Source organism: Lacerta agilis, chromosome 14 (genome assembly GCF_009819535.1).
Source record: "Lacerta agilis isolate rLacAgi1 chromosome 14, rLacAgi1.pri, whole genome shotgun sequence".
Taxonomy (NCBI): Eukaryota; Metazoa; Chordata; class Lepidosauria; order Squamata; family Lacertidae; genus Lacerta; species Lacerta agilis.
Window position 1 is genome coordinate 47,334,179 of NC_046325.1, and position 26,725 is coordinate 47,360,903.

A 26,725-nucleotide genomic window follows, 5' to 3' on the forward strand; every position below is an offset into this window, starting at 1 on the left:
CATTACAATACAAATGCAAGCAAGGAGATATTCAAGTTAAATCATGTTTTACAGTTCCGTATGATCGTTCATGCCCCATCCCCAGAGAACATGGGATCTGGCTTCAACTTTGTCTGCTGGTTGCATACCCCAACAAATTGAAGCAGCGCTAACAGTTGGACTTAACACCTGCCCTCATGATTCATAGAAGCACCAGGCACTTCCAACTGGAAGGAAATAAACAGGAAGGTTTCCTGAGCAGCATGAGCAGAAACAGTGCTAATCACGATTTATGCCACTGCAATATGTTGATCTGTAGGATCAGGGATTCCAGACACAAATTACAATTTAGTAAGAGGCAACAATAATAGCCAAACACCCTCAGCAGCCATACCTTTAAAAACTGGCCCAGGCAGATTAGAGATTTTCCCTACTCTTATGCCCCATCTCCAGGTAGGATTGCAGTAATCCCCTACTTTGTGTCCATAGAGACTCTGTTTCTCCTGATAGCCACCTTCTATCTCTTAACTTCTCCCGCTTGGAGCCTAAAAGACTGAAAATGGAGAAGTTTAACTTTTGCATCCCTGTTGTTCATATGCGACTAATTTTTTTATTTTTGAATAGCACAAGAGAGATGCTTGAACTACCTGGGAGCCAAAGAAATACCAGCCGAGAGAAATGAACTGCTATGTTGTTTTATGCAAACATTTTCTTTTTCTTAAAAAAGACATTTAAATTGGCCTTCAATTTCGGTAGGGAATTGCCTGCAATAATATTGTACAGTGCTTTAATGAATATTAAGGCCACTTCTCTGTCATGTTTTGTGGATGATTGATACTATATATATATGGGTACCTATCACACACTATCCTTAAGTTAAGGAGGGCTAACCACGGCTAGGACACTGTTGCCCCAAAACAATGTCAAATAGATCATTAAATCCCTGTGATGGGGAGTGCCCTACTAATGAGAAACTTCCTCTTTTGTCCCATCTCTGCACTAACGAGGCAGTTGTGAACATTTGGAAGCACACCTATACCATTTGTTGTGAAAATGCACATCCCATTATTTTATGAGGTTGAGAGCTGGCTAATGTGCTTTCAGGAAAAGTAGTTTGTACTCTGGTCTGACCACTGCCAGACATGTGAGAAGACTCTAAGGGCTCGTGTTTGACTGTCTGAATAAAACTGGGATTTTTAAACTCGCACTGCATCTTCAGAACTTGCCTATTCAGCCCCCTCTCTTCTACTAAACTGGGATTATAAAATTCATTCCAGTAATGTGTGTCTTGTGCACCCTCCATTGCTTCTGCACAGACGGAGTTCTGGGAGCTCAGAGGAACTAGTTCCTTGCTGTGCAGTCCTTTGCCAGGTCCACTTCTGCTGAGGTTGGGATGGTGCATCACAATGTGTTGCCAGTTATACGGCGGATAAACACACTGCTTTGGGGTTTGGCAAGGAGACAGATGCTCACTGAGGTCCAGTTCTGTTTTGAGGTGAACCCTAGTAGGAAAACGGATCGCTTGCTTTTTCCTTGTGCTGTTTTCACCAATCCAGACCCGACTTGCTGAAACAGCACCTATATTTTCAGAATCCGAATCATATTCAGTTTTGATGTTATGTGCCAACCCCGTGTTGTACGGAGTTTCTGAGGATACTAATGGACATTGTGACTTCATGTATTCTCCAGAGTAACTTTGTGTTGTGTACTGCTGCAAGCTTGGATGAGGCTGGCAATTTTCTGTGCCACCCCAGGGAGGACAGGTTGATGATAAACCAAAGAGCCGTTGGTCTCTATTGCAGAAAGGTCTAGCAGTTTTGCTTGGACATGCATTCTCATTACGCTGAATTTTAGAACAGTAATTTGATGGATTCACTGAAGTCGAAATGCCATTTCTGTTGCTACTGTATTGAGTACCGAATAGCGATGCAGTAGGACCGACAAGTTCTTGCTGAATAAAACATTCTTCGCCATCAGTACAAGGTTCAAACTTCACTTTTATGCTGTCCTGTTCTTTTTTCCTCGGGGCCCACTTACTATACTTCATCTGTACAAGGTTTTCCCTGTTCCTTTTCGTGTTTGCGGTGCTGCTTGTTATCTTCTGATGACAGTCTTCCCTTTCAATAAAGGTAGAAAAAATATATTTTAAAAAAACTTATAAAAGCTTTTCCCCCAGCAACATGTGAAATATGGTGATGGAGAAGAGCAAGAATTCATTGGCATATCACTGCTATGTGCTGCTTGTTTTTCAGTTTTGATTGAATAGTGCATTATTGTTTATTATACAATATAAATTTACCAGTGTGTATGTGGCGCAGTATCCTCTTATTTATGTGTGTGGATAATTCCATTAAATATTAACTTACATTTTCCTGCATGTTTCACAGTTGCAAAAGGTTGACTCCAACACTAGAAAAAACGCGACTAACAGGTATTTTAATTTAAATGCGTCTACTCTCTAAGTGGAACTTGACTGGGAAGTTTTGGGTTTTATCCAACTATCAGTTAAAAGTGTTTAAATATACCTACATTTGTCTTGAAGAAGCAAAAAGGTTTCAAAAAGTTTCTCACTAATTTAAGAATGTTTCTCTAATCCTCCATTCTGCCTCAGATGTAGTCATATGTTTCTTGAAGCTCATAGCCAAGGCATGAAGGTGAGGAACATCGCCTGTTCACGGGCATTTGGAGGTATACAACTTATTGACATGGGGCTCTAGTTACAGAGATGGGGGCTTACAACCCCTGACAGTCGTCTCCTCCATGAATATGTTAAATTAGGGGTCAGCAAAGTTTTTCAGCAGGGGGCCGGTCCACTGTCCCTCAGATCTTGTATTTTGAAAAAAATATGAACGAATTCCTATGCCCCACAATTAACCCAGAGATGCATTCTAAATAAAAGCACACATTCTACTCATGTAAAAACACAAGGCAGGCCCCACAAATAACCCAGAGATGCATTTTAAATAAAAAAGGACACATTCTGCTCATGTAAAAACACGCTGAGTCTAGGACCATCCGCGGGCCGGATTTAGGAAGCGATTGGGCAGCATCCGGCCCCTGGGCCTTAGTTTGGGGACCCCTCTGTTAAATCCTTATTTAAAGCGAATCAGCCTATCTTCTAGCAATGAAACCCACAAACTACAGGTTCATTCCTTAATGTACTGTGTCAAATGTCCTACAGTAATCCTGAGTTTTATCACTGAGATTAAAAATTTATTTCCATACCATTACCCAGATGTCCAATCTGGCTCCTTACGTTTTGCTCTACGAGTGGCTGGGCAAAGCATGAGGCTTTGGCAAGCGAGCCAGAGTGTGTGCAGCTGGCTGTCATTAATAGGAGGCAAACTTGCTCTCAGTGTCAGGGAGGAGCAACAGCTCGAGATGCCTGTTTATACCTAATTCTCTAGCTAATCTATTTGTTAAGCACCAAAATGCACCTCCAATTGACTGCTAATCAGCCCACTCCTGACAAGAATGAAAGCACCTCTCCAATAAGTCATTTTTGGAATGAGAGAGTAGCAGATTAAATACCTCTATATAACCTTTTGATGTTAATTTAATATCATGGCGTAAACTATTTCCCCCTACATTTTCTCTCTCCTTTCCCATTTTTCTTATCATGTTTTGCCTTTCATGCTATATAGATGTTTGTAATTTAATTTTTTTTTTAATTTAGTTTAAAAAAAATCATGCCTGTGTATGGTTTGGTGGTCAAATATATATACCGGTAACATGCAATGTCTGATTGGCACCCTCCTGCCATTTCCAGCAATGGGTATTCAGAAGCAGGCTACCTACAACAGTGGAGGTCGAGGTAACTCTCTTCCTGAGACAAAACAGCCAAACTAGATCTCATAAACCTACACAGTAAACCCACAATTTATATGGGGATTATGTTCCAGGGGTCGTGCCTAAAATCAAAATTGCGTATAGTGAAAACACACTGGGTTTGAATGGCAGGTGGGATTCCCCAAGTCGTCCCCTCCCCGAATGCCCACGGCCCTTTTTTGCCAAGCCTGTAAAGCTGATTGTATAAGTTGTGGGCTTACTGTATGTAAAAAGGTTTTCTTTAAAGCTTTAAAGCCTTATTGTGTATGATCAAAACCTCTGGTCGCCCTTGGTAACTAAACCATTGATCCCAGCAACAATATTTTATGTAACAAATGAAGGTGAGTTAGCCTTTTTACGAGGGGAAACAGCTAACAAGCAGTTTGTATGAGTGCTCATCTATCTATCTATCTATCTAGGTGTGAACTCCAGCATGGGAGAAAGGGAATACATAGGTTCCAAAAAAATCAAAAGTAATAATTGAATCAAAAACATTCACAAAATGGCTGGCTCCATGTCTTCTAGCACATGGGGACAAGCACCTTTTAAACATGCTTCCAACTGTTTGGAGTACTTGCACAGGTAAGTGCTTTGCTCATGGCCATTGAGACGTCTGCCCACAAGCAGATCAGAAAGGATGTGATTACAAATACTGTACTGACATTACTGACCAGTAGAGGGAGGCCTTGGTATAGTTAGCATAAAGTTCTAAACTGTGTGTAGAAACATGCCAACCAAAGCAATATTGGTCTGACTTCAACTCTCACTTCCACGTGTCTGAATTGTTTAAAAATTCAGTGTAAAGTAGAATATATGATGAATTGGAAAACTGGGAACTAGGTTTGATTTGGAATTCAACGGGGGGGATCTGAGGAAGTCAACTGATGATGAAATTGAAGAAAGTAAGAAGTTCTGGCCCACGAAAAGGGCCAGGTTTAAGCAATGATTTACACAAGTTAAGTGGTTAAATTTGAAAAGATTTTGTATGTGCTCCAGTGAGAGGGGGGCTTGGTTATTTGCTCCCCCTGGTGGGAGAAGCGGGAGTATGAAAAAATGTAACTATGTAATGTTCTGTGATTTAAATTGTAAAAACCCTATAAATTTTTAATTTAAAAAAAATGAATTGTTTAAAAATTCAAAAGGTAGATCCAACTAAAATCAGCAGTTGTTTAGGCAAGTAGAAGCAGCACCAGATGCTTTTGGTGAGATGCTACAGGTTATCCTCATAAGCAACAGTGTTTTCAAATTAGTGTATAAAGTACAGCATGTCAGAGCTTATGGGAACTGCAGCCTCCAGGAGCCACATGAGGAGGGGGTGTCACCTGGAAACCAGCCAGAGGTGATAGGGCACAGAAGATCTGTGATGGATGGGCACAGGGACCAGAAAGGAACTAGGAGGCAACAGGAGTGGATAGCATTGTGGTCTAAAGAACTCCCTTGAAACATAGTCCCTTGCTGCAATGCCACAGGGGTCCATGCCCAGACTCACTGTCCCACCAGCATGCCAGCTCCCGTTATTCACTCAGTGGCTGGGGAAACCCAGCCAGATGGACGGGGTATAAATACAGCAATTAATAATAATAATAATAATAATAATAATAATAATAATAATAATAATAATTGTTATTGTTATTATTAAATTATTATTATCTGACTCCAAAAACATCCATGCTCACGAGCAAATGCCATTTGGGTGCCCTTAATTCCATTCATTTGTTTGCCTGTGAGTCCTTAGCTGAATGTTGCACTTTCTATACCAATCAGAACGACAAAAAAGCAAACTTTCCTCTTAGCTTATTCCTCTCTCTTTTTAAATTATTATTTTTAAATAAATTTTATTAGAAGATTGATCAATATTACAAACAAAACCTTACACTCACTCACTCACTCACTCACTCATACACACCTAATCACATAATCACAATAAAAAGATATACATAATAACTATACAAATTATACATATCCACTCATTCATTTACCCCACCACCCCCCTGCACCACCTAGTGTGATAGACTTCCAATCACGTAAGCTGTACTTTTTTTGTCTCCACTATTTTCCCTTGCATATTGTAGCTTATTTCTCACACAATATATTTATATTTTGAAATGCTTATGTTTTAAGCATACTTACTTGGGAGCTTGCTGTAGAGCAATGGCATATTCTGAAGAACCATTTCGGTATTGAACTTGAGTACTGGCCTGTATCCAAACCCAATGGTCTTCGTTTGCTTGCAGTCTCTTCAGAGAAATGCCATTTTCTCTATTATTCTTTCCTATAAAATTTGAGGGACAATGTTTTTGGTGGAAAATATTTTAAGTATGCTACTTTATAAATGCTTTAGCATCTGGTAAGTATGCAGACAGTCTATTCAATGAAGCACTGAACACTCATTCAGGATAGAGAAAACATAAGTCTAAGTTTGCCATTGCCTAATACGGGAGAACCATTGCATGAAAGCACACTGCTTCGATTTAAACCCTTTTCAATCGCACTGTTTCGGCACTACATATGCTTGCTCAGCCAGCCAGAATAACTAGATAGCAACACCTAAATGTGTGAAATCTGTACACAAATCTGTACACAAAGCTAGCTAGTGCAAAGGTGGTATTTAATTTCACAGGGGAGCTAGGGTAGTTGGGGTAAGTTACTGTTATATCTCTGGGACATTTTAATTTAAAATGGCAAAAAAACACAATTAGTAAAGCCCAAATACTGCAGACCAGTCAATAAAGCAAAACAAACAAACAAACAAACAAACAAACAAACAAAACTTGAAGGAAAAAGTCTGGCAGGTTGACAAAGCATACTCTGCAACTAGAGATGGGGAGGAAACTTGGTGACCCCCCAACCTCTTTCTCCAGTGAACTGCTAAATGCAGCCCTCCAATTCTTGAGGGGGTGGAACCCATAACACCATTTATGTGAAATCTCATGGGTCTCCACTTGCATTAGATGGATTAAAAAGGTAAAGGTACCCCTGACCATTAGGTCCAGTCGCAGACAACTCTGGGGTTGCACTGTCATCTCACTCTATAGGCCGAGGGAGCCAGCGTTTGTCCGCAGACAGCTTCTGGGTCATGTGGTCAGCATGACTAAGCCGCTTCTGGCGAACCAGAGCAGCGCACGGAAATGCCGTTTACCTTCCCGCCAGAGCAGTACCTATTTATGTACTTGCACTTCACATGCTTTCAAACTGCTAGGTGGGCAGGAGCTGGGACCGAGCAACGGGAGCTCACCCTGTCGCGGGGATTCGAACTGCCAACCTTCTGATCAGCAAGCTCTAGGCTCTGTAGTTTAGACCACAGCGCCACCCGTGTCCCCATTAGATGGATTGGTAAGCAGCTAAAGAATGGCAAATGTTTCAAGAGGACAGCTGCTGCAATCCGTTTATATACCAGCAACCTGAGCTACAATAGCAACTGCAAAGAAAATGGGGAAGTTTTACCTTGAGAGGAAAGTAAAATTCAAGCAAACACCACATAAAGTTATTACATGGATAAATGCAGAACAATAATTTTAAAAACCACTGGTGAAAATGATACCTTCTTGGAAAGCATTCCTTCTATGAAGATCAGCCATATACTGTTCAGAAATAGCCTTTGAGCTGCAAAGATTTAAATAAAACCAAAACGTTTTTATAAATTACATTATGGATATGCATGCATGCCACTGTCATAACAAATGCCACAAAAAAGCACTTCAAAGCAACTCCTGAATTCCACATTGAAAGAGTTTGCACATCGATACATCCATTATCTTACTTGGGTTCGTAGCAGAAGTCACATGGCTGGATTAATCATTCTTAGAATGCTACGGAATAGGCTTAAAGTACTGTAGTGCAATTATATGTTTGGGCATGTCCCTTTATCCTATTACAGGACAAAAAGTTTTGATGGAATGTAAGATGCTACTCGTTTGACAGGTATTGTATTGACATTATTTACTGGCAGGTTGTCAGTGCAGCATTTGCCAGATCATGATTGATTTGAGTGGTAGCATTAAGCACAGACAGAGGAGAAAATTCAATGTATCTGAAACAATGACAAACAAAGAACCTTACTCTTATGTGAGCATACACAGGACTGTAGCTTTACAGTGCTTTGCCCATTTTTAGCCTTGGCGTCACCAAGTGTTACCTGCCTTCCTCTTTGCCCCCACCAGGCTGTGGATCTTGTGGGATGTAAAACACAACATTGCTCGAGTGGACATAGAAAGGGAACTCTAGGCCAGCCAGTTGGAACTCGCAGTTTCCCCTGGGCTGGGATGGACCTCCTCTGTGTAACTGGAGATGGGTGTGGTCTCACCTGGGCAGGTTAACACAATACCACAGGGGCGAGACTCCGTCTTTCTCTTTTGGACCACGCTCTCAAGGAAGGAGCACCACTGAGATGCTCTCTTGGCTTCCAGCTTCCAGCCAAGAGACTACAAAGGAACTGTTTTCCCTTATGGAACAGTCTCCTGAGTAAATGTAACTTTTACTAAGTTTAAGTCTGCCGTCTGGGATCCAATTGTGAACAGATGATTTCTCGTGAGTAAACCCTTTTTATACTTTTATAAAAGACTGTGTAGTGTCTTATTTTGAGAGGGATTAATGGGGAAAATACCAGGACATTTATTACAGAGGCTTTAACAAACCTGAGCAAGCTATCTGCTGCGTGCGTGTTTAAAAGGGGAATGAGAACTCTGCTAATTTCTGGATCTTGTAAACACAAGTTGGAATAGGATATCTTAAATAATATATCCTCTCCTGCATCCCAAAACATTCCCACAGATCTACCCCCTGCTCTGAGCTTCTATTGCTTAGGTCCTTTGAAGAAGAAGAAGAAGAAGAAGAGGAGGAGGAGGAGTTTGGATTTGATATCCCGCTTTTCACTACCCGAAGGAGTCGCAAAGCGGCTAACACTGTCCTTTCCCTTCCTCCCCCACAACAAACACTCTGTGAGGTGAGTGGGGCTGAGAGACTTCAAAGAAGTGTGACTAGCCCAAGGTCACCCAGCAGCTGCATGTGGAGGAGCGGAGACACGAACCCGGTTCACCAGATTACAAGACTACCGCTCTTAACCAGGCTATGACAAATACTAATAGGAAGTCTCAAGATGCATGTGTACTTGCTTTGCATCTGTTGTGGCTGCTTGATCAGATCTGCATTTTGATTTCACAAAAAGGCTTTTTAACTTCATGTCAGTCACAGAAGGAAGCAGAAGTGGCACCACTATGCAGAATAAGGACAGCTGAGGGTGTAATATTGCTCCTGAGGAAGACTTCTTCTTCTGCCCAAAGAGAAATTTCAGTTTGCCTTGAAAGTGCATTGCCTGGAAAATAGGAAAAACACAGGAGAAAGTTGGCAAACAATATTCCACAAAAAAACCATTTGAAATGTGCAAACCTCATCAAATTGTAATGTTCTGACTCTGCTTGCTTGGTTCCTATCATTGGGTAGAGTCATATGTTGCCATAGTCACTTGGATGTAGCTAGAATCCCTACCACTATTTTGAGTACTGGGTATTAAGAAGATCCACATGGATAACATAGTGGAGGCAACTCTGATGTGGCAAGCAATCATATCACGATCCATTGAGGTGTATCAGATGGAGTGTAAGACTTTGGGATGACTTGGGCTTCAATACTGTTTAGCTGTGAAGTCGCTAGGTTTCTCTGGGCTGGTCTTCCTCTCATTTGCCCAACTCACAAGGAAGGAAGCAACTCTACAATTCTATGATTCTCTGAGCTGAGCTGTGAAAAACTCCATGTATTCCATCCTGAGCCGCATGAAAGTGTGAGAGTGGAAATGTGCTTTTAAAAGTAAGGCATCTGACCCACCTGGTTCCTCCTTAAGAGTCATTCTGAGATCCAGCTGTGCAGAAACAGCTCCCACCACTTTGGTTCTCAGAAAAATTGCATACTGTCCAAAAACCTGCAGAAGGGCCATGGCTCTGTGGCAGAGGATGTGAGTTGCAACCAAATGTTTCCGAGCTCGATTCCTGGCGAAACCAGCTAATGCTAGGAGGCCCTTGTCTGAAACGCTGCACAGCAACTGCCCCCCACTGTGGACAGTAGAAGGCAGCTTCCAGTGTGGAACCAGAAAAGCCATTTTTGTGCAAGAGAACCTCATGCACACCATCAGCTGTGAATGGTTGTATCCAATGATCCTGTTCCACTGATGGAAGACTTTCAGCAGCAGAAAGGGAAGGGAAGCATTTTTAAACTCTCCTATTTCTCGCCTGTCATATGAAATGTAGGCATTGTAGTTGCAATATTGCACCCCTTTACTGCAATGTCGCAGCAGCAATACTTTACGGAAATAATTGAAACTTAACATGGGGGTTATGTTCCAGGCCCCTGTATGCTTAAGCAATAATTGCATAAAGTGGGGAGCACTGCCTAAACGCCCCATCTGCCGCTCTCTCCAATCCAGATCAAAAATTCTGTATCCCAAAATATCCACAACTAGGAATGAAGCTCTGGAGCCGGCAGGAGACTGGAGGATGCGCAGGAGGCCGAACAGTGTAAACAAAGCCCTGCTGCACCTCCAATCGCTTCAGGGCTTCATCCACCCTCACTGCCGTCCTCTTCAGGCTCCAGGGAGGGTCTACTTGCGAGCCACGAGGATATTTCCAGGTATGAATTGGGTTAGTTACTTATTTCCTGGCGCCACATGTAAACGCAGCTGCGCGCAAGTAGAACATGCATAAAGGGGAGGGGATGCCTTTATATAGAAAGCTCTGTTTCCAGATTTCTACATTTCGCACATGTCATTATTTTGAAATGAACTAATACCATGTATGATTTACTTACACGGAAGCCAGAAGTACTGTCTAGAAGACAGCGAATTCGACAAGTGAAGCACCGGGTTAAAAAGGATGAAAAGTCTGATGGCGTACTGTTACCCTCCTGTGCTTTAAACATTTCATTAAGGATGAATTCTTCCCCTAAAAATTGTAATATGAAAGTTACAATTCCAACAATGACAACATATAAAACAGGCATGCATCTGAGGGTGTGCGCGTGAGAGAGAGTGAGGGGAAAAGAAGAGAGAACTCACATGCACACCACAATCATTTAAAGAACTTTGGGAACTAGTTTACCCCTCTTAGAACTACAATTCCCAGTACCCTTAAACTACAGTTCCCAGGATTCTTGGGGGTGGGGCTGCCTGTATTTTTACTATAAGGTGGGATCAGAGACTGACTACTAGATGGCAGGGAAGAGTAGCAGTGTATAGAGGAGAGGATGGGTGGGGTGGGGTGGAGCAAAGCAAAATGAAATCAGAGAGAGGGCAAAGCATGACCAGTGGAAAGTGGGTGGGTAAACGAGATAGGGAAAGATCCCTACACCTCTGCCCCATTTCCTCCTCTTTCCCTCCACATCATTATCTTGCAGGTATCTACTTGTACCGACAGACTGTTAACCAAACATACCTGTCTCCGTTGGCATATGTTGTCCAGAAATGAGTTGTGGCGGATTCATGGCCCAGTGCAGTTGTTTGCAGAAATCCTGCCGGTCATCCACATGAACGTAATCATATATATTTTGATGCATTACATCAGTCTAAAATAACAATATTTGATTACATTCACACTGTCCTTTGGCATATGATCACTCGCATTTTAAAAAATATATAGCACAAATAGGTTTTGGGGTTTGTTTCTTTTTGGAAAGCTAATACCTTTTCTCACAGGAAAGAATCAGTCCCTCCATTTCACTCCCACCTATGGCATTTATATTGCTCTTATTGCACGGGCAACGTGGAGAGGTTTTGAGCCCGAGGGACAACAATTTGTGTGTAAATGAGCCCAACATGGTGGGCAACTGAATGCTATTTGGGTGGACGTACTATAATCAGAGTTCCTTTAACACACAATACCATTTTGAGACTGTATACGGGTTCTTCTTGGTGTGTGCTTACAAAGGGACATGAAGTACTGGTGTGATTTTTAGAGTTTTTGACAAATTTTTTTTAAAAAATTTAAAAAAATGGAGCAAAATGGAAAACTGAATACAAATACATCAAAATATGTAAGACTCCACATATTTAATTTAATACCCTTACCTGGTGAAATCCTAGATAATCCACAATTGTTGGTGAGGCATAGAATATCATTCCATCAGCACTCACCACCAGAACAAAACCACTCAGTGACTATGGAAGAAGAAAAGCAAAGGAATAAATGATGAAACAAAATGGCCAGAAATATAATTTACTCATTCATTGCAGGTGTCATGTTTTTCCTTAAGCTGCCAAATAGTGAATATACACACATTTAAACATACATGGTAAATAATAAGGATTTCTTTGGGGGGGTTAATATTATTACCAGTGCTTTTTTCTGGAGGGACGCAGGGGTATGCATACCCCTAAACATTTTGTAAATCTTTGTACTATAAAATGGTGATTTTCTTCAGTCAAAATGAGAGTACCCCTAAACTCTTTTTTTTAAAGAAAAAAGCAATGATTATTACTTATTATTACTATCATCATCATCACAACCTTCCCCTCAAAGGAGACCAGGGTGATGAAATGTGATCTTTACAGAGAAGATGTCTTCATGTGGTTTTAAAAATATATTATCTAAATTTGTTCAGCAGGATGGCCTATGAGCTTTCCGAGCATTTTGGTGATCCTGATAATGCTTGTGCCTCCATATTTCATCAGGCTTTGGAGATCCTGGATGACATTTGCTAATCAATAGCATACAATATTCTATGTCAAGAGCCAAGAAGATGCCAGAGCCATCAAGAAGCTTCTTGGTCTGCACTGAGCTGCTTCTCTCTTAATCCTTGTTTTCCTGAGTCAGCAATGTTTACCCTGCAGAGAAGCCCCTGCCTTCAGCCTCCACAAAGACTGTTCCTTTTGCATTCAACTTGTACTGTCTTTCTCCTTTGCTGCCACATACACCCGGACAACACCAGTACTGGCCCCAACAACATCAAACATACCATCTCAGGACTATTTAACTGCTCATCTTCTAACATTGTGTATGCCATCAAATGCCAACAGTGCCCTTCAACTCTCTACATTGGACAAACAGTCCAAACCCTACACCAAAGGATAAATGGACATAAATCTGTTATCAGGAATCACAAGACAGAGAATCCAGTAGGAGAACACTTCAGTCTCCCAGGACAAGATCTCAAAGTAGCTGTCTTACTACAAAGGAATTTCAGAAATAGACTGGAAAGAGAAGTTGCTGAATTGCAACTCATTACCAAACTTAAAACCATGGAGAGACCTGGTCTGAACAAAGACATTGGATTCTTATCTCACTATACATGACAAAGCTATCTTTAGCCATCTAACCCCTTGCTTTTTCCTGTAAGACTAATTGCAGTCGTCAACAGGTTTTCCACACCTATCAGCCAATCACCCATTCCCACCACCCTTCTGAGTAATACCCACCCCCCACACTCTCACTATATATAAGGGTCTGGTGACTTCTATTTCAGTGTATCTGAAGAAGTGTGCATGCACACGAAAGCTCATACCAAGAACAAACTTAGCTGGTCTCTAAGGTGTTACTGGAAGGATTTTTTATTATTATTTATTTTGTTTTGTCTTTCTCCTGTAACCTCTTACAGGAAATAGTATGCGCAGTGGTTCCTTTGGATTATCTTATAGAATGCAGATCAACACAAAGAAAGGGCTCATCCACACTTCCACTTTCCCCATTGGGAAAACCCACTGTTTACCAGTTTTTCTCCGGATTGACATTTGCTGCAATTTAGCGCAAAAAAATTGGGGATCTGTGCCTAGAAAGAACGCGGCATGTGGAAAACCAGTCAGACGCGTGTTTTCTAGGCATGGGTCAAGTGTGGACCAGCCCTAAGCAGGCAAGCTCCCTGGAACTGGTCTTTTAGAGTCTTATGTTGCTCTGTAACTTGCTCCACACATTGAATGGTCTGAAAAAATAAGAGGTAATACAGCTGTACTCTGATACAGTCAACTCTGGCCCTTTCCAGTTCCAGAATGGGACCTAATAGTCTGGCTGCTAACTTGTTAAGGGGGAAAACAAATACTGTATGACCAAAACTCTTATCAATGTGCTACGAATCCTATATTTGTTTTGTTAATAAAACAGCCTAGCTGGCTTCTAAAATGTTTTTAGAATCCTTTAAAAAAATGATGTTTATAGTACCAAGGAGACTTACAAATAAACAATGCTACTCTTTAGTCTATGAGAATAAATGACAGCATGTTGTATATCCATATGGATTCAATTACAGGCAAAATTTCTATTCTAGGATAAGCACTTGAAACAAATATGCACTGTAAACATTTGTTGTTGATAAAATAGAATGGGTTTTTTTTTTTAAGTCTTAAATTTTGCAAAAATAACAGAATCATTTTTCTCTCCCCCCCCCCCCGAGAAAAAAAAAGTATGTGGCTTGAAAATGTACTGTTTTCTTTGCTCAACGCGCAGATCTAATTACATGGTCACAAAGTGCTACTTTACGATTAGTCCATCACAGTTCACAGTAAGTTTAATGTGGGGAGGAATGTATAATGTTCAAAGTATTTGTCAGAATAAAGTTATCGTTTTCTTGCAAGAAGCGTGTTTTAGGAACATTAACGCAGACAAATATTGTGAGGAAGCCCTAGCCTCTCTTGGAAACAGCTTTTATAATAAAGAGTGTATTTTCCTCCGATGCTTTATCTGAAAGTCTGCCAAGAACCACTTCAAAGACGTCCTGGTCAAGGTCACAGTTAGTAAAAGGTTTTTTTTTTTTAAAGTGAACTCCATATCCACATTTATTTCTCTTACTATTGTTACTTGAAATAAATAATAGTGGGCTGTATTGCAATCTCCAGCGAGGAAGTTGCTATAGCTACCAAAGCATAAACCATCAAAGCCTTGAAACTTGCCTTGCTTTGACATATTTTCAAAGTCACGCAACATGGTACTACATTTTTAGACCCTGAACTTTTGGTTTATCTGGAACAGCTTCGTTTATGAGCACATTGCCCTTTTTTCTGCCCATTAGGGTGGGCCTATTTTCCAAACGGCTATTTTCAGCATCTTGAAACAGAACACACACATCCCTGTTATTTCTTTCACAAGGATGTGGGCTTGTAAACATGGAGATGGGAAAGGCAGACTGGCTAGAGAAATGGCCTTCCATTTGAACTAGGGCACACAGCTCTGTGTGTGTTGGATCCATTTTAAAGTGAGGACAAAAGGGACTGAGTCCCTAGTCAACAGGTATGGCAAGTAAAGTGACTCAGGGGAGCTGAAAGATGCATGTTGTTTCAGCAGCTACCACACCTCTTCTGAAGGCTTATATAGTGTGGTATCACAGACCCTTCCCAGGACCAGCTGCAAGCACTTCATTTTGCCCTTGGGGAGTCCTTTACTCCCAATGACCGACTTAGTCATGAGTCGCTACGTTCCCTTTCGGGCTTATGCTTATTCACTAAGGGCTCTTGTTCACAGTTCTCTTTTGCACCACTCTTTCCAGGCAGAGAGTAACCTGTATTTGTGCATTGACCATTCACCCTGGCGATCAGCTCCACCAGATGGGAGCTCCAACCGAAGATTTGTCTGAGAGACACAGAAATAAGCAGCAACCGTTCAGGGTGAATTTACTTTTGAATTAAAGCCACAAAAACTGCAACAAGACCTACATGCCAATCATTCACCTGTTCTCCTGTGATGGGTAGGAATCTACTACAAACAGAAAGCTACATGCATCTTAGAAAAGCAGGATTTGTTTTTTTTCTTTCAGGCCATAGCTAACATAAGTAAATGTTGGCAATCAGGTTGGTAAAAATGTATGAGAGGTTGGAGCTTTAGCAGTCTTATTTGCCGCTCTGTGTTTCAGAAGTTCAAGAAATGCTGTCTATCACTCACCTCCAGTAAGAATCCACCTTCTGGTATGGCAGGCTCCTTGAGCATGTCAGCTTCCTTGATTTCACGACCTGCGTGCTTTTTCAAGCACTTCTCCTGAACAGCTGTTGGAAAGGATGAATAGGTGCATATTTAACATAAGTGGCAATGTGTAGGCTAAAACAACAACAGCAACCAAAATTTTATTGTAAGAAACTAATAACTAATACTAAAAACTAAAACTAATAATTAGTAACAAACTAATCCAAATTATCAGTCCTCGATAGCCTGCAGGACCACAAACACATGGTTCACAAGGAGAAAGAGCCAGCCTGCACTTTGAGTTGGCAGGGTGACGCAAGGCGGATGGAGATATGAGGCGGCCTGTCTTGTTCCACTCATTGTAGTTCTCACGGTGCTGCTTAGGAGGGTGTCCTTCCCCTCGGTGGCTCCCTTGGCTCCACCCTAAGCTCTGTGGCAGCTGTTGCACCCGCAGGACACACTGCATGATACATAAAGGCAGTGGTGGAGCTTCATGCTCCAGCACCGGGGGCAGGAAGCAGGCAGGGGCAGGGCTGGCGCACGTTCTGGGGGCCAGACGCGCAGTGCGGGTGGGGGGGCAGCCGAGATGGAACCCTACTGGGATCGCGCTGCCCGGGGCACCCCGCCCCCTACACCCCGCCTTTCCTATGCCAGAGTATAAAGGGCCGTGGTGTCTAACAGTGTCAGGCTCAACAACGCCAGCAGTAATTCAGTGCCTTTTTCTCCCCCATGTAACGGTCTCCCCCTCTCCTTTTCCCCCCTTGGGAGAAGCTTTTGTTAGAATGTTTCTGTTCTTCGGTGTTTCAGATGCACAGCCAGACATTTAAGATACAGAAATCATAGGCGTGCGTGGCGTGCTCTGGTCCATGGGGTCACGAAGAGTCAGACACGACCGAACAACTGAACAACAACAACAAAGGGACCCCTGACCGTTAAGTCCAGTTGCGAATGACTCTGGGGTTGCGGCACCCATCTCGCTTTACTGGCCGAGGGAGCCGCCGTACAGCTTCTGGGTCATGTGGCCAGCATGACTAAGCCACTTCTGGCAAACCCGAGCAGTGCATGGAAATGCCGTTTACCTTCCCACCAGAGCAGTACCTATTTATCTACTTGCACTTTGACAGCTTTTGAACTGCTAGGTGGGCAGGACCAGGGACCGAGCAACGGAAGCTCACCCCGTTGCGGGGATTCGAACCGCCGACCTTCTGATCAGCAAACCCTAGGCTCTGTGGTTTACACGACAGCGCCACCCGCGTCCCCGCTTCTGAATACTCGCCCCTTAAAAGAAACCAAAATTGCTTTCCCATTTGAGCTTTATATATTTCCACGAGGAGGTACCATCTTCCAGTAAGCAACTCCAAGCATTTTGCAGGTTGCGTGATCAGAGCTTGCCAATGTATCTTCCCTGGATGTGAGCAACTGCTGGGCACTCAGCCACCTCCGCAATTGAAAACTCCACCCTCTGCTTCCTTCCCCTCCTCCCCAACAGAGCTGTGTGTTTTTTTGTTGTTGTTTTTTTCCAAAAACACCAGGGGGAAAACATGCCTTTGGTATAAAAGAATTGCGCTGAGTAACCAAGGCTTTGCTGTCACGCTATGAGAACAGACTGTCAATCTTTCCATGCAACTGACAGCGGCCTGGCTCTTGTTTAAGCCCTTGCGTGCGAGCAGAGAGCCCACATTCCCCTACGAAATGCTTCATAACAACAGCTGTTAAATATTGATGACGCCTGGCTCGCTCCGAATGCTCTTCATGAAGGTTAAGCCTTCATGTAATGGAACCTAATTCTGTATTCTTGTCTGCTAATAATAAAACCCAAGTAATGGACTTTTAAAACAAGATAATAATGCATTAGAGGAAGAGAGGAAATCAGCAAATTAAAATAATCTCTCTTTCAAGTAAAGTTTTTCATTGCAGAACGGAAGATTGTGTTTGCCGGGATTTTCTGTAAGCAGAATATGTAAAGCTCTATAGCCCGAGGAATAGTAAGAATGGGTATAGAATTATGCCTGCAACACAATAAAAGTCATGAAAAATTTTATTCTGCTGTGCTGCCTCTAGCTTCACTTTCAAAGGGACCAGTGGGTTAATAAATATGCAAACAGATTAAACAAAAAATAGCTTTTTCTGCCTAAAAGGAAATTGTGCGTGAAGCTAAGTATTCTGAAAGGAGATTTGCACATAGCTGTAACATGTCAAAATACCGGGTGGTTTGATGTATACTGAATGCATTGTTACTCCTCACTTGCAGATTACAGTTCCACACAAGGTAAAAAGGTAAAGGTAAAGGGACCCCTGACCATCAGGTCCAGTCGTGTCCGACTCTGGGGTTGCGGCGCTCATCTCGTTCTATAGGCCGAGGGAGCCGGCGTTTGTCCGCAGACAGCTTCCAGGTCATGTGGCCAGCATGACTAAGCCGCTTCTGGAGAAACAGAGCAGCACACGGAAACGCCGTTTCCCTTCCCGCTGGAGCGGTCCCTATTTATCTACTTGCACTTTGACGTGCTTTCGAACTGCTAGATGGGCAGGAGCTGGGACCGAGCAACGGGAGCTCACCCCGTGGCAGGGATTCGAACCGCCGACCTTCTGATCAGCAAGCCCTAGGCTCTGTGGTTTAACATGAGAGTTTCAATTAACTCTCATGGGAACAGACAACTTGCATACATGAACACTTAACTGACAGTATAACCCACAGTGGCTTAGAAACATTTCCAAGACAGTAATAAGGCAAGAAGGTCACTTAAATGTGCAGGAAATAAATCTTAAAACACAAATATGAGGGCTAAGCCTGCAATAAGAAGCATTTATACAGGGAGCGCTTGATTGAGGATAGTAGATCTGGCACCCACATGGTTTTATCAGTGCTGAAAGATTCAATTAGGCCTTTATCGCTAAAAATACATTAGAACAATGTATTTAGCCATCATCTGAACCGACCTGGTGATGCCTGTCTTTAGCCATTCAATCCAGATAAAGGACTGGCCACATAGTTTCAGTGCAGGGTGATTACAAGCTGTATTACTGGATCTCAAAATCTTTATCATTATTCATTATGATTTATTAAATTTGTATGCTACCCTCCCTCCATAGATCTCAGGGAGGTTCACAAGATAAACATACAAGATAAAAAAAAACCAGAGGAAATACATAATAAAAACTTCACTGCTTAGCCAGGGGCCAACTCCAAATCATACAAAAGAACAATTAAAGCAAGTAGACGACTCAATATATAATTAATTAAGCATAGCCTATTGCAATATCCAATATATTTCACAACTACAACAACAATGGCACCAATTATGAGAACAATAAACAAGATCCTACTCATTTGCAATTCAGCTCGGCCTTTCTATTATTTATCTATTTTAATTCTTTTTGTTAAACATATTGTTCATTTATCACCCTAAGGTCTCCAAGCAACTTACAGCAATACACACACAATCACTCAAACACACAAGTACCATAAGGGAAGAAGAAGAAAAAAAAAGGGGGGGGGACATGTAATACATTAACATAACATAAAATATAACATTTATGAAAAAACAAAAGCAACACACCTGCCATTCTATTTTGCACCCATCTAGATACTTCTCCCTGGACTCAATAGAGTCCCATTTTGCATGCTAATGTCATTTCTGAAGACTGGTCCTATACCTGCTGATTATAAATTCTAGATATACAACATTGCTGACTCTGTTATAGTATTGCAGTTTGGAAACTGAACTATGAATCTGGATAGTCCCATTTTATATTTAACCTTTGCCCTGAGGTTTAGGGAAAGCTTAGGGAAGCCATTCTATTGCAATACTCCATTTGCAACATGGGAAAAATAATATGATACTACCTTATCTCTTGGTACATCTAGCCAAGGGCTGCTCAGTCTCCCAGGGTGAGATACTTTTAACAAAGTTACACTTGGGAAAACTCCATCAAGACAAATCTTCATTCCTCCGAGCAGGTAATCAACACTATAAAACGCTATAAAGTATGTCAATCATCTGGTGGGCAGATGTGCATTCACAAGCAAACAGGAAGTGTGGAAGATGTTTGAGTCAGTGTCTCTGTTTTTAGTATAATGCTCCAAATTTTCCAAACACAGATTTTAATTTCAATTGAACCCCACTGTCTATACATATGTTGATCACTCGATGTATCAAAATGATAGCCAGAATGATATAAACAGGAGGAGATTTATATAAAATACCCAGGAGCTATGGGAAAATAATAGGAATTTTGTAAACTAGATTATGAATCTTTCCCTCAGAAATTTTCCATTCGTGACTGACCCAAAGGTCAGGTTTATAGCCAAAGACATTTTGTCTTAGCCGGGCAGAAAGCAGAGGCAGTAGCTCATTTACACACTGCAAGTCTCCCATGCAAGAGACCTCTATTCCTCAGATCAAAAGATCAGTTTCATAACCACTTTGTTTTGAGGTTGCAACTGAGTCTGCCACAGTCACGCAATCCTTGGCTCCAAATTATTTTAACTCTTCATCTATAGGAAAAAATAATAATACTGTATCAACCTGATACCAGGAATCATATATACCTCAAGAAGCCATACAAATAAAATACCTGGTGGAAGTATTACACTATTTGCTAGTTGATAATAATAATAATAATAATAATAATAATGCCTTCGTTCAGACCTTTCCTTCTCTAGGAAAACAACATGGCTGCACATAAGTTATCAGTATCAACAATACCATGTAAATTAAAAATGGAATGTTTTTAAACATGAGAAATATCATGTTTAATATCAACATAACATGTATCATAATTAGAACAGAGCAACAACAATGAGTTGTAAATTACCAAGACCTTGCAAGCATAGCGCATGATGCTTGCACAATCACATTTCTTCGTAAACTGAACAGACAAAACAGTTAAATGAAGCACATTTGTTGCTGAGATCTATCATCTATCTATCTATCTATCTATCTATCTATCTATCTATCTATCTATCTATCTTGTCATGTCCACCTTTCCTTGGTGTCAACTCTGGCAGACACTACCAGCTCTGAGGCTGCATCTCTTGATGTCCTAGGCAGGTTAGGTATATCTCTGTAGACTCAACCCAGGGTTTCAGCAACTGTAGACCTCAGTCTATGGGGGAAGAGATGTCTTTTGGGATTTTCACATCAGCTTTCAAAGAATGTAGCCTTTCAAGAAGGCAACGACTGGATCAAGCACTGGGTGGGCACCATCTGGTTGCAAGTGCCTACGACACTTTCAGCTTTATTATTTAATAAATGTGTGTGCCACTTTTCAAGCAAAAGTAGTTCCCAAAGAAGTTTACAGGGTCTGCTCAGAAAGAGCCCTGAAGGATATGGCTAAGAATTTCCAAAGCCTAGTCACATCAAGCACACAACAGGCAAGCGAAAACTCAAATCAGAACTCATGTCTCTCACCGCAACTCCTTCTCTTTTGCTTCTGCTTTTCAGCTTACAAAGTGGGGGTTTCCCTATGCTATGGAGAATTGTTTAGTGGTAGACCATTTGTAGCAATTGGATAAACATTCAAGGAGTGAGAAGGCGTGAACAGCACTTTCCCGCGCTTGCCTACCTCTCTCTTGCTGCTGCAATACAGGTTTGCAAACCCCGAACATATGCACAATATAAATACATTTACATATGCCATTAACCATCTGGGTGTATATGAATTTGACTGGTGCCTCCAGATGTGCAGTTTTTGCTGCAAAAAACAGTGGTGCACATGTATCAAACATCCCTGCCACATGAAGTATGGAGCCGCTCTAGTCACAGCAATGAAAATGAGCGCTATGTGGGCAGCTTCAAAGTACCAGCGTCAGGTTTTGTGGTGGTACACAACCACCAAGTGTAAGCTATCACTTAAAAAATTACAAAGAAGTTAGGGCTGTACTGTATTCTCAGAATGTTGCCAAGAAAGAAACAACTGCGGCATTATCAATCTCAAGACCTTTATGAACAAAATATAAACAAAAAAGTTGGGTACAATAAAATCACTCAGCAGAGCTGCTGTATTATCATTCCCTTTGAATAAGGGTCATGGGAGGCGGGGTATTGTTAAATGGGCATGGTTAAGAGGACGGGACGACAGCAATAGCGCCTACAAGAAGACACTGTTTTCAGTTATACCACTTGTTATAAAAATTAGGTTCAACCCCAGAAGGGAGTCCACGAACCCGGGGGAGAGCCTTAGTAGGGCTCCCCTCCTCTCAGGAGCACTTATGAATAAATAGAGACGATACAGAATTTCCCAAAGCAAGGCGATAGCCCTTTATTAGAAACTGCTGCAGCAGGGTGTTTTTGCAAGCAAAAGACCTCCAACAAAGGCGCGCAAGCTCCTATATAGACTTTTGAAATTGCCCCCATCCAGCTCAAGACCACCCCTCCATACATCAGAATTACATCACAAATTGGGAGGGTCTGGTAGCAGTGATCTGAGCATCCTGGACCCTGCCCCCATGTCTCCTCTTGCCCTCCACCAAAAACCCATCAAGTGAAACAAAAGATATTTACATTTCCCTATTTCCCAGCCAAGTTAATCACACCCTTTTGTCTGGCACTCAGGTATCAGGATGCCAGAGATTATCACTTAGGCAGAGGGCTGCTGAGTAGCTGGAGGGGCAACCCCTCCCCCTTTTGTTCCTGAGACAAAGAAATACTTGGTCAGTTGGGAGTCAGAATGGAGTGAGGCCTGTCTTCCTGTGCTGTTTTTCAGACATGTGGCCTTATTTGTTTTGGTACATTAATAACAATTATTATATATAAATAAAATACCTTAAAATTCTTACAACACCACTGTTCTGTTACTGAGCGTGGGTGTGCCAAGCAACAAAAAGGCCTTGCACTTTCTTGGTGCTCCTGCAGTGGGAAAGATGGGCTGCAGCTTGAGAGGCCAGAAGTTACAGGTGGTGCTAAATGCTGCGGGCAGACTGTTGGTGGGGGACAGGCTGACTCCTGCTAGAACAGTACTGCAACGGCTGCCCATATGCAACTGTGCCAAGCTCAAGGTTCTTGCATTACTTTAAAAGATCCTTAGCAACTGGGTCTAGCATGCCTTTCTTCCTTATATGCCTGCCTGATCCCTGAGGCCTTTGGGGAAGTCACTGTCCACCAGCTTCCATGGTTCAGACACAGGGCCTGCATCCACCAGGTACTGTGGGCCCAATTCTGTCAGACTCCCTCCTGGCTGAGAACAGACAGGCTCCTTCCCTGTTGAACTTCCCTTGCTTGGTGAAGATCTTTTTATTTCGGCAGACATTCTAAGTAAGTTTTCTGGTTACATGATCATTTTTACTGATTTTATCTTTATTATAGCTGTTGTAAGACGACTGTGCACACCACTTAAAAGGGATAGAAATTACAGTACTGAAATAAAAATACAGACAAGAAGTCGTTCACTTTTCATGAAAATGCCAGAAATATTTCCTTTGCTTCTGGAAGGTGATTTTAAACACATGAGGCTTTTAAAGAATGCTTATTTCTAATGAACTGAACTATTTTCCTTTTAGAAATTAGTCTGAAGTATTTGCATTTAATAACCTTGTCTGATACCTTGTTTTGATATTAGGAGCAACTACAGGGAGGACATCTAGTGGTGATTATACAGCTCTGCATAAAAACCTCATTAGCAGTACGTCATTGGGCAGTATTCAGAGTGCTACAATCTCACTCCCAATCAAGTGTTTTCCAAAAATACACCAGCATAAAAATGCAAATACTTCAAAAATTAGTTTTATGAAACTTTTCATCCACACTATTTACATCTTAGAGCGCTTCAAGTTCTACTTCTTCTAAGAAGTAGTAACTTTCTTACTATTCACACAGAGCAAATATTCCTTAGGTCAGGGGTACTGAGGGCAACACTGGTCTCCGTTTCTCCTTCCTTCCTTCCCTCCTCTGATGCCCTCTCATGTCTCTGCCTCCCAAAGGCTTGCACAGCTGTTTGTTGCAGCAGCCCTGGCTACAAGTCCCCCAGGTGAATGGTGCCTCTGGGGCTGGTCAGGGGGTGCTGGTTGCCAGGAGCTGAGGTGACCTCGGACTAAGCAAGCAAGCGGGTGAGGGAGCCCAGCCAGCCTTTGAGGCACCTCTCTTTGGGGCAGGCTGGAGGGCAGCTCAGAGACCAGGGGCAGCAGCAGCAGTGGCTGCCCGGAGGACTCTCAAGGAGAATGAGGGAAAACTCCACAAGGGAGGGTGTTCAAAAAAGGGTGAAGGGCTGCCCGCTCTACAAGCAAGGGGTGACATAACTGGGCTCCTGAGCCCCACAGGGGTGCCACAGACAAATGTAGTTGGTCAAGGAAGCCATGGACACAAAAAAGTTGAAAACTGCCTTACGTCACTGGTAGGCAATCTGTGTCCTGGGGGCTATATGTGGCCCCCAAGCCAAAGATAAATAAATGGAAGAGAATGAATGGATGATAGATTAACAAGGAGAGAGATGGGGTATGGGGAGAGAAAAAGAGAATGAAAATATGATGGATGGATGAAGGGGGCTGCTCTCCGACACCAGTATGTGTCCCCCAACCACTCTTCCCGCACAATGAATGCAGTCTTTGAACCCCCAAAATATTGCCAACCCTCATTAGGCCAAGTGGGACAGCTGCACAAGTAGAGCAGCCTTTGCTGTCCCCGCTGGTCCACCTAAGCTAGCCAGCTGCCCTCCAAGATGATGGAGGACGTTGACCCATCCTCAGTAGAATTACAATTTCTTCCCCTCAAACACACATCCACAATTATGGAAATTTTAAGATTAAAGGAGGCATGGTTTTTATTCTATTGTGTGTGTGTGCGTGCACATACACACACATATATACACATACATACATACATACATACACACACTGCTTGACTGTAGTAAAACGTCTAAGCGGACTGCAATAAATATGAAAATTTTCAATAAAAATTAAAAATTATTTAAACGTTTAAAAATAATTAAAAGTAAAAAAGAGACTAATATACACTGATATCAACATGTTTGGAGTGGCCCATCTAAAGATGTAAACAGGCAGGGAGTCCCGGTGTGTAGGTACCACGGCAATAACTAACAACTGCAGATTAACAAACCAGTTCCATAGACTGAAACTGTCAAGCGGGCACATAAACTACCCTGAACTTGTTAATAGTAATGCCTTGAGAACTTGGCCTGGTAACAAATCAACCCCGTGCAGATCTCTGAGCAAATGTGCCTTACTCCAGGCAGCAACCAGGCCGCAATATTCTGCACTAATATTCTGCACTAACTGCAGTTTCCAGATCAAGTGCCAAGTGCTTATTCTCAAGGTACTCAAGGAGTACCAGCACCTCGTTTTGTTGCTGTTAAAAAGTGTGGCACTCACTGTAACAACTGCATGGTGAGTACCTGTACCTATTTTTCTAGGAAAAAAGCACTGCATATAAATATTATATGGCTCTGGGGATAAAATAGTATTCTGTGGCACCTCAAACGGATTTGGATTTAGTGTAACTTTACTCCAGCTTAACTTACACTGGCTTGTTTTGCATTCATTTCTTGTGCATCAGATTTAATAATTTTTAAATCCTCAAGGATGAAAATATGACAACACATTTATGCTGTGTAAGGTGCCCCCCATCAAATGTGGCATGTAAAATACACTTCAGTTAATATCTCAAAATGTATACTTAATGCCAAGAACCTCAAAGAAGAGAATAAAGTTAAAGCATATTGTTTTTTCTTTTCATTTGCTGAAGGGGGGGAGTTCTGTTTTTGCAGCTAATATACCACATTCATAGAATCATAGAATCATAGAGTTGGAAGAGACCACAAGGGCCATCCAGTCCAACCCCCTGCCAAGCAGGAAACAAGCAGCTTAAGTTTCATTGTTGTGATTTTGTCCCTAACATAACATTTCTTGTCAGTTCAGCAAAACTATCAATACAATAAGGGCTCATTAATCTATTCTCTCATTTTCTTGAAGAGGTCTTTAACTGAACTTTGCGTGTTCAGACCTTTGAACCTCCCCCTAAATAAATTCAGACAAGACTCAAATTTTGGTTTGGTTTTTGGCACAATTTAGGCCACAACTTTATTGATTACAGCAAGTGATTGGTTGCATAGGCTCTGGTTCAACTAGCTCCCTGCTCCGCAGGTAGCGCTGACCCAGGGTTCCAGCATAGGTCAGCCAAGGGTGAACACCTAGATAAGCGGAAAGCCGGGAACATGCTCTCTCCACCACCCAAATGTCCCCCTGGACACAGGCATGGGCACAACCCCCTCTTAGGGGTTGACCAAACCATCAAGTCCCTGGATTCCTTTAATGGAATATCCTTCACATAGGGATGGCGAGAGCGTTCTCCGACCCCTATCACCTGAACCAGAGCCTATCCGCAACCTTAGAAGTTGTGACAATTTGCTACGCGGCAGGAGAAACCCAAATTGCAACAGCCAATCAGCCAAGTGGGAAAATTCCTGCCGTGCCCCTGTCCCAATGACAGACGACACACGACGGCATAGCAAGGTCAAGCGCACAAGCCCTAAAAGTAGGGAGAGGTGGGCGGGTGTTCCGATGCACGCGCTGAAAAGAGGAACCTCTGGATCACGTGCGTGGGTATTTGGGGGTCCCTCGGTCCGTTTAGCCTGCGTCCCATTGGCCTGATTGAACTGTACCAATTGGGTGTTGTGGCTGTCCAATCTTACCCACCCACAACACAGGGTTTGGTTGCCAGGTCTCACCGCAATACGTGCCCTCTTTAAGGGAGGACCCGATTTACCAAAAAAATTAAAGAAATTCTGAGGCAACATGCAGGGCATGCTTCATGTTTTGCTCATGTGTAAATTGCCATTCTGAAAAACCTGTTGCCAGATCATGAAACTCTGGAAAATTTTCTTTAAAATTATATAGAACACCTTAAGTATATAGTAGGCCTGCAACCTACATGGGGGTTACATTCCAGGGATCACGCTTGAAGCCAAAATTATTTTTCCTGGAAACCCCCCCCCCCATCTCCACCCCCTTTCAATTATTTTAATTTTTTTGCCCCTTGTGTAAAGCTAAATGCACACAAGTTAAATGTGCATGAGTTGCAGGCTTACTGTATATGAAAATGAAA

General features: G+C 42.2%; 1 protein-coding gene across 1 annotated transcript in view; it reads right to left on the minus strand.

Moving 5' to 3' along the window:
• Positions 1-558: 558 nt before the first annotated feature.
• The window catches only part of AHRR (aryl-hydrocarbon receptor repressor), a 43,717-nt gene continuing 17,550 nt past the window's right edge, over positions 559-26,725 (minus strand). Inside the window, exons 4-11 of the mRNA XM_033170674.1 lie at positions 15,654-15,754; positions 11,858-11,947; positions 11,226-11,355; positions 10,603-10,736; positions 8,919-9,118; positions 7,349-7,410; positions 5,938-6,079; positions 559-2,096 (exon numbers count right to left, since the gene is read on the minus strand). Coding sequence (XP_033026565.1) covers positions 1,013-2,096; positions 5,938-6,079; positions 7,349-7,410; positions 8,919-9,118; positions 10,603-10,736; positions 11,226-11,355; positions 11,858-11,947; positions 15,654-15,754 — 1,943 coding nt within the window. The 3' untranslated portion in view covers positions 559-1,012. The remainder of the gene's footprint in view (positions 2,097-5,937; positions 6,080-7,348; positions 7,411-8,918; positions 9,119-10,602; positions 10,737-11,225; positions 11,356-11,857; positions 11,948-15,653; positions 15,755-26,725) is intronic.